The sequence below is a fragment of the Gymnodraco acuticeps genome, unplaced genomic scaffold, assembly GCF_902827175.1.
Source record: "Gymnodraco acuticeps unplaced genomic scaffold, fGymAcu1.1, whole genome shotgun sequence".
Classification (NCBI taxonomy): Eukaryota; Metazoa; Chordata; class Actinopteri; order Perciformes; family Bathydraconidae; genus Gymnodraco; species Gymnodraco acuticeps.
In genome coordinates this window covers 733,438-745,796 of record NW_022991761.1, presented here as the reverse complement: position 1 = coordinate 745,796, position 12,359 = coordinate 733,438, and the positions used below count along the sequence as shown (strand labels likewise).

Genomic DNA, 12,359 nt, shown 5'->3' with positions numbered 1-12,359 from the left:
AAACAGTTAGAATATATAAAATGTAATTATACAATTATTATTATTAAATGAAAACACAATTGTGCAAAATTAGCTTAAGTACAGGAACATATTAAAATAACTATATACATATAATGCAAAACACTTATTTTTTAAAATGCACACACACACACATGTTTTATTAAAGCAAAAGACACTGTGTAGCGGAGGTTAATGTAACGTTAGTTTAATATGCTGGTTAAATGCAACAACTTTTCGGTTTCACCGGTAGGATTTCTACGGTCTTGGTCATGCTGACTCATATGACTCAAATGACTCAAATGACTCGTATGATCCGGATCTCTTCAATGATTGACTCAGAAGACTCCGAGTCCATAAAATGATCCGGATTTGCCATCTCTATCATGCAGTCTGTTCTTCTTCTCTGTTTTCCGGTTGTTGCCTGTTTTGAATGACAAATACACACTACCGCCGCCTGCTGGCAAGGAAAGTTATTGCCACTCACGCATGCGCAGTTCGTACGTGTTCGACGAGTAAAGTAACGAGTTACTTTATGTAGATAGTAACAAAGTAGTTTAATATATTACTTTTTTTTTTAAAAGTAATATGTAATATATTACATTTTTTGAGTAACGACCCCATCTCTGGAGTTGGCGTTCTCTACTCTGATTTACATGAAGAACAACAGGAGGTCACGGCTCTCTGTTGAACAGGACTTGCAAGTGGCCCTCTCCTCAGTGCCACCAAGGATTAAAAAAATCTGTGCGCCCCGACATGCACATGTATCTCACTAATTTGTAAGTCGGCAAACATATTTACAATAGCACATGTTTCAATGCTGATTGCTGAAATGTTACATTTATAATTTGTAGTTCAGGACCATGGACAATGCAGCTTCCTTGCATTGACAGTTCTCTGTGCTGAATTTCTGCTGAGTTTCCTTTGCCTCATTTTTAATGTTGTGACCTATCTGGTTTAAATGAGTGTGTTGCTGCTTTGATGAAGCCTAATTTGATAAAGTTTGGGAACCACTGATCTAGTGTATTCATATCCCTCACTGTTTATTCATCATTCAATTCATTCTATATTTTATTCTGTAGATTGTTTACATTACTTTTCACTTTACTGCTTGTTGCACCTGGTTAGAAGCTAAACTGCATTTCGTTGTCTCAGTACCTGTAATATGTGCAATAACAATACAGTTGAATCTAATCTTGAGCAGGAACAAATGTATTTACTTAGTAGCCTACATATATGACATTAACAACACAACACATTTGTGCATTCTTTATAAATGCAAACCGAGTCAAGCCGACTCCGGTTTGCAATCCGCCAAAAACCGAGAGAAGAAGAAGAAAAAGAAGAAAAAGAAGAAGAAGAAGAAAAAGAAGCCGACTCCGACCTGTCCGACTTCAGGCGAGCTTTTTGAGACCTCTCCCGGCTGCGATCGATTATTCTCGTCTACTTTCGAGGCGAGCCGCAGCTCGTCTCAAACAAGCCTAGTGTGTGTATGTGCGGAGCTCCGCGGATTGGTCCATTTGGTCGGCGTTACGTCAGTAGGCCCCGGAAGAAAAAAATGGAAAAAGAAAAATCTCTAACGAGGCGTTCTGGGGCAGCATAGACACGTGTTAGAGTTTTACTCGCTACAGGGTGTACTTTGAAGGTTTGTGACTTTGCAGATCGTTTACATGCAGAAAAAGCTACATAACACAAAGGGTGCGGATAATAACCGGAAAAGCATATAAGTCTTTAAGATGCCACATACGAATAAACTAAACAGACAAAAAATGCAATAAGCATCAATATACAGTTTTAAAGATATAAAAAATGTATTATTTTAGCTGGAGTTTACCTGATAATAATAAATGCATCTTTCCTCTCACCTCTGTCCTTCAGCGAGTCGACGTACAGCTCGATGAACTCCTTCTCTCCGCTGTCCTTCTTCACCTCCTCCTCCCTCGGCTCTCTCCACCTGTTCTTCTTCTTCTTCTTCTCCTCCTCCTCCTCCTCTTTCTTCTTATTCTCTGCAGTCGCACGGTTGTCGCAAAGTCTGATAAACCTGAGAACAGTTTCATAACATGAGCAAAACACTTTCAAAGCTTCATTCCTGTGATCCAAGCATTCCAAAAGCTTGGTCCAGTTGTCCCAAAGCCAACCTCTGATCACGTTTTGAAATATTCTGCTTCAATACACAGTAGCTGCCATTTATCCTCAAAAACAACAAGTTGTTCACTGTGGTCCAAAAACATCTGCCAGCTCTGCCTGTTTGTGTGTAGTTTGTGTACTTGATGTCTGTGTGATTGTGTACTTAATGTTGGTGTTGTTTCAGAAATTGATGTAGTGTAGTTTGTGTACTTGATGTTGGTGTTTGTGTACTTAATGTTGGTTTTGTTTGTCTGTGTAGTTTGTGTACTTGATGTTGGTGTTGTTTGTGTACTTGATTTTGGTGGTGTTTGTGTACTTGATGTTGGTGGTGTTTGTGTACTTGATGTTGGTGTTTGTGTACTTGATGTTGGTGTTGTTTGTGTACTTGATGTTGGTGTTGTTTGTGTACTTGATGTTGGTGTTTGTGTACTTGATGTTGGTGTTGTTTGTGTACTTGATGTTGGTGTTTGTGTACTTGATGTTGGTGTTGTTTGTGTACTTGATGTTGGTGTTTGTGTACTTGATGTTGGTGTTGTTTGTGTACTTAATGTTGGTGTTTGTGTACTTAATGTTGGTGTGTGTGTGTACTTGATGTTGGTGTTGTTTGTGTACTTAATGTTGGTGTGTGTGTACTTGATGTTGGTTTTGTTTGTCTGTGTTGTTTGTGTACTTGATGTTGGTGTTTGTGTACTTAATGTTGGTGTGTGTGTGTACTTGATGTTGGTTTTGTTTGTCTGTGTAGTTTGTGTACTGGATGTAGTGTAGTTTGTATACTACTGGATGTTGGTGTTTGTGTACTTGATGTTGGTGTTTGTGTACTGGATGTAGTGTAGTTTGTGTACTGGATGTTGGTGTTAGAGTACTTGATGTTTGTGTACTTGATGTTGGTGTTGTTTGTGTACTTGATGTTGGTGTTTGTGTACTTGATGTTGGTGTTGTTTGTGTACTTGATGTTGGTGTTGTTTGTGTACTTGATGTTGGTGTTTGTGTACTTGATGTTGGTGTTGTTTGTCTACTTGATGTTGGTGTTGTTTGTGTACTTGATGTTGGTGTTGTTTGTCTACTTGATGTTGGTGTTGTTTGTGTACTTGATGTTGGTGTTTGTGTACTTGATGTTGGTGTTCTTTGTCTACTTGATGTTGATGTTGTTTGTGTACTTGATGTTGGTGTTTGTGTACTTGATGTTGGTGGTGTTTGTGTACTGGACGTAGTGTAGTTTGTTTACTTGGTGTCAGTGTTTTTTGTGTACTTAGTGTCAGTGTGTTTTGTGTACTTGGTGTCAGTGTGTTTTGTGTACTGGATGTCTTTGTAGTGTGTGTACTTGATGTCTGTGTGGACTGAGGATGTGTGTGTTTTTCTCTACTTGATCTCGGGATTCCTGCACAGTCTGGTCGGGATGGAGTTGAGCTCGTCGCCGCTGACGACGATCATCTTGAGCGTTGAGATTTTGGTGAGACAGTGAGGAAGATAAGTCAGGTTGTTCTTATGGAGGAACAGGGTGACCAGCTGCTCCAACCTACACACACACACACACACACACACACACACACACACACACACACACACACACACACACACACACACACACACACACACACACACACACACACACACACACACACACACACACACACACACAGTGCTTCATTTTAATTAATACACAAAATGATTGTGTGGTCATTTGAGTGGAACTGTGTTCAGCTAAATGCAGAACTAACCTCACTGAGTAAGAAGTCTCGTTCTGATTTCAAAAGGTGGGGTGTGTGCGGCTTTTATTCAAGTCAACTGCATATGTTATATATATATATTTACATGTGTTAGAGTGGAGAGAGACAAGTCAAAATAGAAGGAAGGGAAAGACTATTCTGGAAATAAATATAAAAGATCAGTAAAACACTGACATAAAAGTATTTTTTTGCACATCTTAATGATTTCGAAATATGTATTGAATTCATTGTTAAATGTAACAACAACTGTAAGAAAAAAAGTTGACTTTAATTCAATGTATTATGTGAACACATTTCACATAACTGTATTAGGTTAGTTGAAAGCAATACAATTAAGCTGAAGCTAAAATGTGTATTTAAACTGAATAATATTGCTTTCAACTAACCTAATACAGTTATGTCAATCGGTTAAATCGGTTGACATAACCCATTTAATTAAAGTCAACGTTTCAGTTATTTCAGTGTCAGCTTTGAAGACACTTCTGATAAAAGTAAAGAGACATTCCCAGTGGATGTCCAGGATCATGTTGCTCAGAGTAATCAGATTCCAGGTGGTGGTCACCTGTCCATGTCCTGCGGCAGGTCGCCCAGGCGGTTGTGGCTCAGGTCCAGCAGCTGCAGAGCGCTCATCCTCAGAGCACAGATGGGGATGGATCTGAAGCAGTTCTCTGCGATGTCCAGGTGAAGCAGCTGCTTCAGGCTGCTCAGCTGACACAGTGAGATCACCGTCAACGCACAACCAATACTCACCCAGACATGATGACAAATGAAGCTCCGAACAATCCCTGTATTGACTTTTTAACTGATTGATAGCAGTGATGTAAGTAACTAAGTGCATTTACTAAAGTACAATTTTGAGGTACTTGTACTTTAATTGAGTATTTCCATTTTATGCTACTTTATATTTCCACCCCACTACAATTCAGTGGTAAATCATGTAATTTGACTCCACTACATGTATTTAATACCTTTAGCTACTTTACAGATGTGGATTAATGATGTGAAATATAATCAAGTGTTAAATCAGACTTTAGTTCCACCTGGAGTAAATTCACAAGCTACCCTGCAGTATACAAAGTCATTCAAACTAGCTGCACCTTTACCAGCTTTGAGAACACTTTCATGATCAATTATTATAAAACATATCATATATAATATTCTGAGATGGACCAATCTACACAATAACTACTTTTACTGTTGGTACTTTAAGTATATTTTGATTTGAGAAACATTTTGACTGCAGGACTTTTACTTGTAACAGAGTATTCCTACACTCTGGTACTTGTACTTTTACTCGAGTACAAGATCTAGATCTAGTGTCAAGTGTCCTTCTTGGGTTGCCGTACGGAGTTGTCCAATATGGCGGACCATCTCGCACATGCGCACTGCAGATAGGGCAGGGCGGCAGATCGGGGGCCCTCACTTCTCTTATTTTTCATTTCCTCGCTCCTCGGTCTCGGTCTCACCGGAAGTTGATTTGTCTGCGCCATCTTGAGTAGCGTCCCAATGGCCTTATTTTTGCCGGAGGACCGAGGAGCGATAATGGAGGAGCTATAACCGAGGAACCACCAGACCATCCTCCGATGAAATCCTCAGACACTCGCCCAGCCCCTTACTGTGTATCGCTCACTGATTGGACGATGCAGCGCATGCACTGATCTGATGCTTCTTGACATGAGAGCAGAGTGAAGAAAATACATGAACCTCACGGGACTCACTCCTCAGTTTATACCGTGTTTTGTTTCAATTCATGTATTATTTAGTTACAAATATGTGATATATCTGAACAACAAAGTGTGCAATCCAATGAATGTTAATCTAACTGGGTTTTGATAGATAACATATCTCTTTTTCTTCTCTCAATTATTGTATTTCTATTGTGCACTCTAATCAATATTAGTGTGCATCTGGACCCGGTGACGACATTACCTATTGACGCAGCAACCACTGTAAGTTATATTCTTGTTTAATTAGACTTCTCTGTTTCATTTATTCGACTCTGTATAAATTGTTATTGTAGCTTAAACGGCTAAATCGCGTTTGAGAGATTTTAAATCTCTCCCTCCTGCTCCCTGGCTAAATGATGCACTGCGTGCTAATAGAACCGTCCTTAGGGCAGCAGAGCGGAAATGGTGGAAATCCAAACACCGTGACGACCTCCTAACCTATCAAGCTCTGCTCTCCTCTTTCTCTGCTTCGATCTCTCAGGCAAAAAGCACTTTCTTTCAAGATAAGATCCAATCTTCCTATTCCAATCCTAAAAAACTATTTTCCATCTTCTCCACCCTCTTGGACCCTCCAAAAGCTCCTCCCCCCTCCTCACTTCTGTCAAGCGACTTTGTTACCCACTTTGAAAAAAAGGTTGATGATATTCGCTCTTCTTTTCCTGACTCACCTTTACTCACCGCTGGGTCACCAGACCCTCCTTCCACCAACACACTTACCTCCTTTTCCCCTCTCTCTCCAAGTGAGGTTCTTACCCTCATTACCTCTGCCCGCCCTACCACCTGTCCTCTGGACCCTATCCCTTCAAACCTCCTTCAGACTATCGCTCCTGATATTCTACCGTTTCTCACCCATTTCATCAACACTTCTCTAACTTCTGGTCACTTTCCAAACAGTCTCAAGGAGGCAAGAGTAAACCCTCTCCTAAAGAAACCCACTCTCAACCCGTCTGATGTTATAAACTACAGGCCTGTCTCTCTCCTCCCGTTCCTGTCTAAATCACTTGAACGCGCTGTCTTTAAACAACTCTCCTGTTATCTCAATCAGAACAACCTTCTGGATCCGCACCAGTCTGGTTTCAAGGCAGGTCACTCCACAGAAACTGCTCTCATTGCTGTCACGGAGGAACTGCACACTGCCAAAACTGCATCCCTCTCCTCTGTCATCATCCTATTGGACCTGTCTGCTGCATTCAACACGGTGAATCATCAGATCCTCCTTCGCACTCTCCAAAAACTTGGAGTTTCAGGCTCTGCACTTTCTCTCCTCACCTCACACCTGAAAGACCGTACCTACAGGGTGACTTGGAGAGGGTCTGAGTCCGACCCTTGTCAATTAACTACGGGGGTCCCTCAGGGCTCTGTTCTTGGTCCCCTCCTCTTCTCCCTGTACACAAATTCGCTCGGATCAGTCATTAGCCCGCATGGTTTTTCTTACCACTGCTACGCTGATGACACCCAATTAATTCTGTCCTTTCCCCGCTCAGAGACCCAGGTCGTTGCACGCATCTCTGCTTGTCTAGCTGACATCTCTCAGTGGATGTCTGCTCACCACCTCAAGCTCAACTTTGACAAGACTGAGCTGCTCTTCCTCCCGGGAAAAGATTGTCCCACTCTTGACCTAACAATCAACATCGGCACCTCAGTTGTTTCCCCGACTCAGACTGCAAGGAATCTGGGTGTGACCCTAGATAACAACCTGTCCTTCACTGCAAACATCGCTGCTACAACCCGTTGCTGCAGATACACGCTTTACAACATCAGGAAGATACGTCCCCAGCTGACTCAGAAAGCGACTCAGGTTCTGGTCCAGGCTCTCGTCATCTCACGCCTAGACTACTGCAACTCCCTCCTGGCTGGTCTACCTGCATGTGCCATCCGACCTCTGCAGCTCATCCAGAATGCAGCGGCTCGTCTGGTCTTCAACCTTCCTAAATTCTCCCACACCACTCCGCTCCTCCGCTCCCTTCACTGGCTTCCGGTAACTGCTAGAATCCACTTCAAGACACTGGTACTTGCTTACCATGCTGCGAATGGATCTGGCCCTTCCTACATCCAGGACATGGTTAAACCGTACACCCCAGCGCGTGCACTACGCTCTGCATCAGCCAAACGACTCGTTGCGCCCTCGCTGCGAGGGGGACCCAAGTTCCCATCGGCGAAAACACGTGGGTTTGCTGTCCTGGCTCCAAGATGGTGGAATGAGCTCCCCATTGACATCAGGACGGCAGATAGCTTGCACATCTTCCGGCGCAAACTGAAAACTCATCTCTTTCGACTCCACTTCGAGCGTTAGAACTATTAACGAAGCACTTTTATACTAATAAAGGACTGGCTTACCTAAAGCCAGTTGAGTAGCACTTGAAATGTTTGGCTCTATGAAACCTGATGTACTTATATGATTCTGTTTTCTTCAAGGTTGTGTCTTCCTGGTCGAATGTACTTATTGTAAGTCGCTTTGGATAAAAGCGTCAGCTAAATGCAATGTAATGTAATGTAATGTAATATTAATCAAACTATTGTTCGTTTATACATTTTAAGAATGGCGTTTATCTTTTTTGAGAATTAGTTCTTATTTTATTTTATTTATTTGGGTCTACAACAGATGATACAAATGTTTGTGTCAGTAAATGTGTACTAACAGAGGCAGGGGTGTTTGTGAAAATAACGGGGACAGAGCTGCTGTCAGACGATCAGCTGTGCAGCGTCATCACAAACGGACGTCGCTTCACGTGACGCTCCGGAGGAAAGGACGTCCCATTGCTCTTAAAACTAATTTCCCTGCTTCTCGTGGTTTCCTTGCGTCTCTCCATGCTTCCCTGGTGGGAGGGACTAGCCACAGGGAAACGACGCAAGTGAGGGACGCAAGGAATCCATTTAACCGAAGTGAGAAGGACCCCGGGTAGTGACACTATCAACTAACCTAATAGAGTGGTGAAGTCACGCCCATCTACTTCCTGTCCATGGGACCTTATTTCGGAAAAATTATGTATTGAAGTCAATGGAGAGAGAAAACGTATCTTTCGATCCCGTTTAAATTGTGCCACGAATTACACATATGATGTTTGTCAATCTTAAAAAATAATTTCCATGTCAAAAAAGTCACAGTTTGTCGTAAAACTGTTGAAATATAAGACTATGAAAAATACGCAACTAGAAAGACTACAAATCCCAGAGTAAGTGATGTCATAACTGATGTCACAATTGGTTTCCTCCGCTAAATATAAGAGATAGCTAAGATCAGATAACTTTAACAAGATGCCTGTGTGCTTAGTACCAGGTTGTTATCATACCAGCAATGGGTCTTGCTCGTTCTTTCGCTTCCCGTCTGATGAAAGGACCAGGAGTGACTGGATCAAGTTAGATACCTAGCTAGTAGCTAGCACGTTAGTTAGCATTACAGCCTTAGCCTTGTCATTTGTATTAGCCTTAATATGACGTAACATTAAGTAACCCAAAATGCTAAACAGTAAGAGTAGTAGTCATATTTCGTGAACCCTTTGAAGAGTACTGTCACACCGGTGTGATCATTCTATAATACATAATTTAAGCCCGGGGGAGAAATGCTAACGCTACATTAGCATCGGCGATATTTTCTACTTCATGCTATCTGCACAAATGGTTGACATTAAACATTAAAAAGACCAGGCAGTTCAGAGAGAATCAAAGGAAGGCAGGCAGGCAGCTTTGCATGACATTCTTCTGGATGTGTTTCATTGTGGTGATGGTGAGGGTAGTCAATCGTTTCGTTGACAAGACAGTAGTGACGGCCATCTTGGTGACGTGTGTTGTTGTGCAAGACCAGAGATGTAGTTCATTGACTGTTTCACACAAACAAATGTGTTACTTCACAGTTTTACGACACATTTTTATTTTTTTTACTGCCAAAATTGTCTTTTAAATTGACAAACATCATATGTGTAATTCGTGGCACAATTCAAACGGGATCGAAAGATAATCTTTCTATCTCCATTGACTTCAATACATAATTTTTCCGAAATAAGGTCCCATGGAGGTCCACCGGAAAGGGAGGGACTTCGCCACTCAATAGAGAACCGCAGTGATAAAACCCAGTAAACTCCTTGGACAACAATGCAATGCAATTTCTCAATAGGATTTTGGAAAATAGCTCGAAATAAGGTCTGTGGTTGAGACACATTCAAGAAAAGGATCACATGTCTACCCTACTTTTATAATTTGCGAATCATAAATCTAGTCGCCTGAAGCAAAACGCTAACTGTTGGGGAATATTTTCCAAGGCCCATAACTTTGACCCAGTTTATCAGTTCAAACTGTCCTGACTGAGCACACGCACCTCGTAACCTTGGCTGCTGTGCTCTCAGTGTTCTGTCTCCCTGTTCCTGCCTGTTGGCGTCAGCTGATAGAGGTGTTATGATTCTATGTTCCTGCCTGTTGGCGTCAGCTGATAGAGGTGTTGTGATTTTATCTTGTTATGCAGCATGTTGATGATGCTCTCGGAACTAGCTAAATACAGGGGTCTGGGGTAGAGTTCTTCAGAATTGACGTGGCAACTCTACCGTGCAGTCAGATCGTGGCTGCTGTGACTTGTGATGTGAATTCTCCGGCCGAAGCTCCAAATAAACCATCAGTGTTTGACATCAAAGCTCCTGCTCTTCCCGTGTCTCTTTCCTGAGTCGGTGACTCCCACTGCATTGCTACACAGAAGTTTCCCTTACACTAACGTTATGCTATAAATGAACTACAGCAGGGTCGCTGCTTCAACGTCACGCCGACTTGAGATCCATATTCAAAACTACAGATTCAAAATTGTACAAGTTGAAGTGTTTGTTTGAACAGTTTGCAGGAGGCAGGTACTTGCTTTCAAGCAGAACAGGGCAAACAAACTTAGCGGGAGTGTTTACGTGTTCGGTGTAATGACGTACAGCGGCCTCGACAACTTCTGTAGTCCTATTCAGCCACATGTTAACAACCATCGTTTTTCAGACACGTAAACTCTTCAAACCAGTGGGGTCACTGCTGATGTATTTAATGTCGTAGAACAAAACATGATCTGTCTCTTCAATTTGTGACAAACACAGACCTTATTTCGAGCTATTTTCCAAAATCTTATGGAGTAATTGCATTGTAATATATTAATTGTTACTTTTTGTCGAAAGGAACTGGAAGTGGTAAAAATGCTAACTTACTTCCGGGTTTTAGGATGCGTCACTGCGGTTCTCTATACAGTTATGTGAAATCTGTTGACATCATACATTTAATTAAAGTAAACATTTAGTTTTTTTCAATGTTTTTCTTCCACCTCTGATTGATAGCATAACACATTATGTACATAAACAAATAGTAGTGAAGGGTTTGATGTACATGTACCACTCATGGCTGTGCTGTAAATATGAAGCTTAAGCAAGTTAGCCGAACAAAAGCAGGGTAAAGGGGTGAAAGCCATCCTGATGCTGTCCTTATTTCCAACATACATCTACCTCTAAAGCTCACTAATTACCTCCGCGCATTACCACTACGGAGCGCGGTTTAAGCCGTTTTTGGTTGCGTTTCCACTTGGCGTAGTACCGGCTAGCGGGTACTATTTCACAGTTTTTCTGGCCCGATAAAATCGAGGTTCATAGCGGGCCAACAACCAGGCTGAGTCGGACTGAGTATGCTAAACTAGAGAGAGAATCGCTGGCAAGGGGGCTACAACTACAACAAGATGAACATATTTGACTGTGATTTAATTGTAATACACGTTTCAAAATGATGCCGAAGTAACAACATACTGATACTGGTTAGTAAAAACCATGAATTAATGCTTTGACAAGTCTGCAGACAGACGGCAGGCGAAAAACCTTTTAAAATGTGTGTTTTCTAAATGGAGATTGGCTAAGCTAACGCAGTATATTCTCCGACCGTCCACACTTCCAACAACGGCCTATACAGACATAAATAAACCAGCGACTGTATTCGCCATGACACAGACAGTCTGCGGTTTGTACTTGTTTAACTTTTGTCTAGTTTCTGAACACATATGAGGAGCTGTGAGCTCTGAGTGCTAACAGCTAACGGCTGTGGTTCGCATTGAAGATGACGTCACGGCTCCGCCTACACTGCGTTACTATAGTTACTGCCCTAGCTACTAAACTGTAATGGAAACGCAGCATAAAGTGAGCCAGTCCTAACAAGGTCTAACTATACCGTACTAAGCCGAGCGAGGCCCTGCAATGGAAATGCGTCATAATTAACATGGTATATCTGATACTGTTTAATCTGCACAGAAACTAAAGTACAAAAACGATCATGACTTTTTGATGGAACGAAACATCAAACTCCCATGAAAGCGTGAAGACATTTGTTTTAACGAAATGTTAAGGTAATCTTTTAGTGTCTGAAAGAAGAAGGGGTTCACTGTCTGGAGAAGTTGTTTTTTTAGCTATGCACGCCTATAAATGCATCCTCCTGGCCTCACCTCGAACGGCAGCTCGGACAGGTTGTGGTTTCCGGTGAGTTCGAGTCTCTTCAGGTTCTCACAGTCTCCAAGTTCTGGAGGAACTTGGGATAGACGGTTGTAGCTGACGTTTAATTCCCTCAAACCCGTCAATTTACCTGAGGACAGAAGAGACTGTTTCACCAAGTTATGAAATGGCTTTTCTTTCCTCACCTGTCCTTGTTCTCACCTGTCAAAACACTGTTCCTCTATCAAATGCTACAAACAACGCTTAAGACCATTTATCTGCTGCTTTGTAGCTGTGTATTTGATATCCATGTATCCATGTTGTATCACCTTATTTATTGTGTTTTGTTTCGGTCACAG

The 12,359-nt window shown here is 41.9% G+C and overlaps 1 protein-coding gene across 1 annotated transcript in view; it reads right to left on the bottom strand.

Annotated features, from left to right (window-relative positions):
• The window catches only part of lrrc2 (leucine rich repeat containing 2), a 40,911-nt gene that overhangs the window by 16,401 nt on the left and 12,151 nt on the right, over positions 1-12,359 (bottom strand). Inside the window, exons 6-9 of the mRNA XM_034199355.1 lie at positions 12,015-12,151; positions 4,414-4,559; positions 3,488-3,640; positions 1,863-2,038 (exon numbers count right to left, since the gene is read on the bottom strand). Coding sequence (XP_034055246.1) covers positions 1,863-2,038; positions 3,488-3,640; positions 4,414-4,559; positions 12,015-12,151 — 612 coding nt within the window. The remainder of the gene's footprint in view (positions 1-1,862; positions 2,039-3,487; positions 3,641-4,413; positions 4,560-12,014; positions 12,152-12,359) is intronic.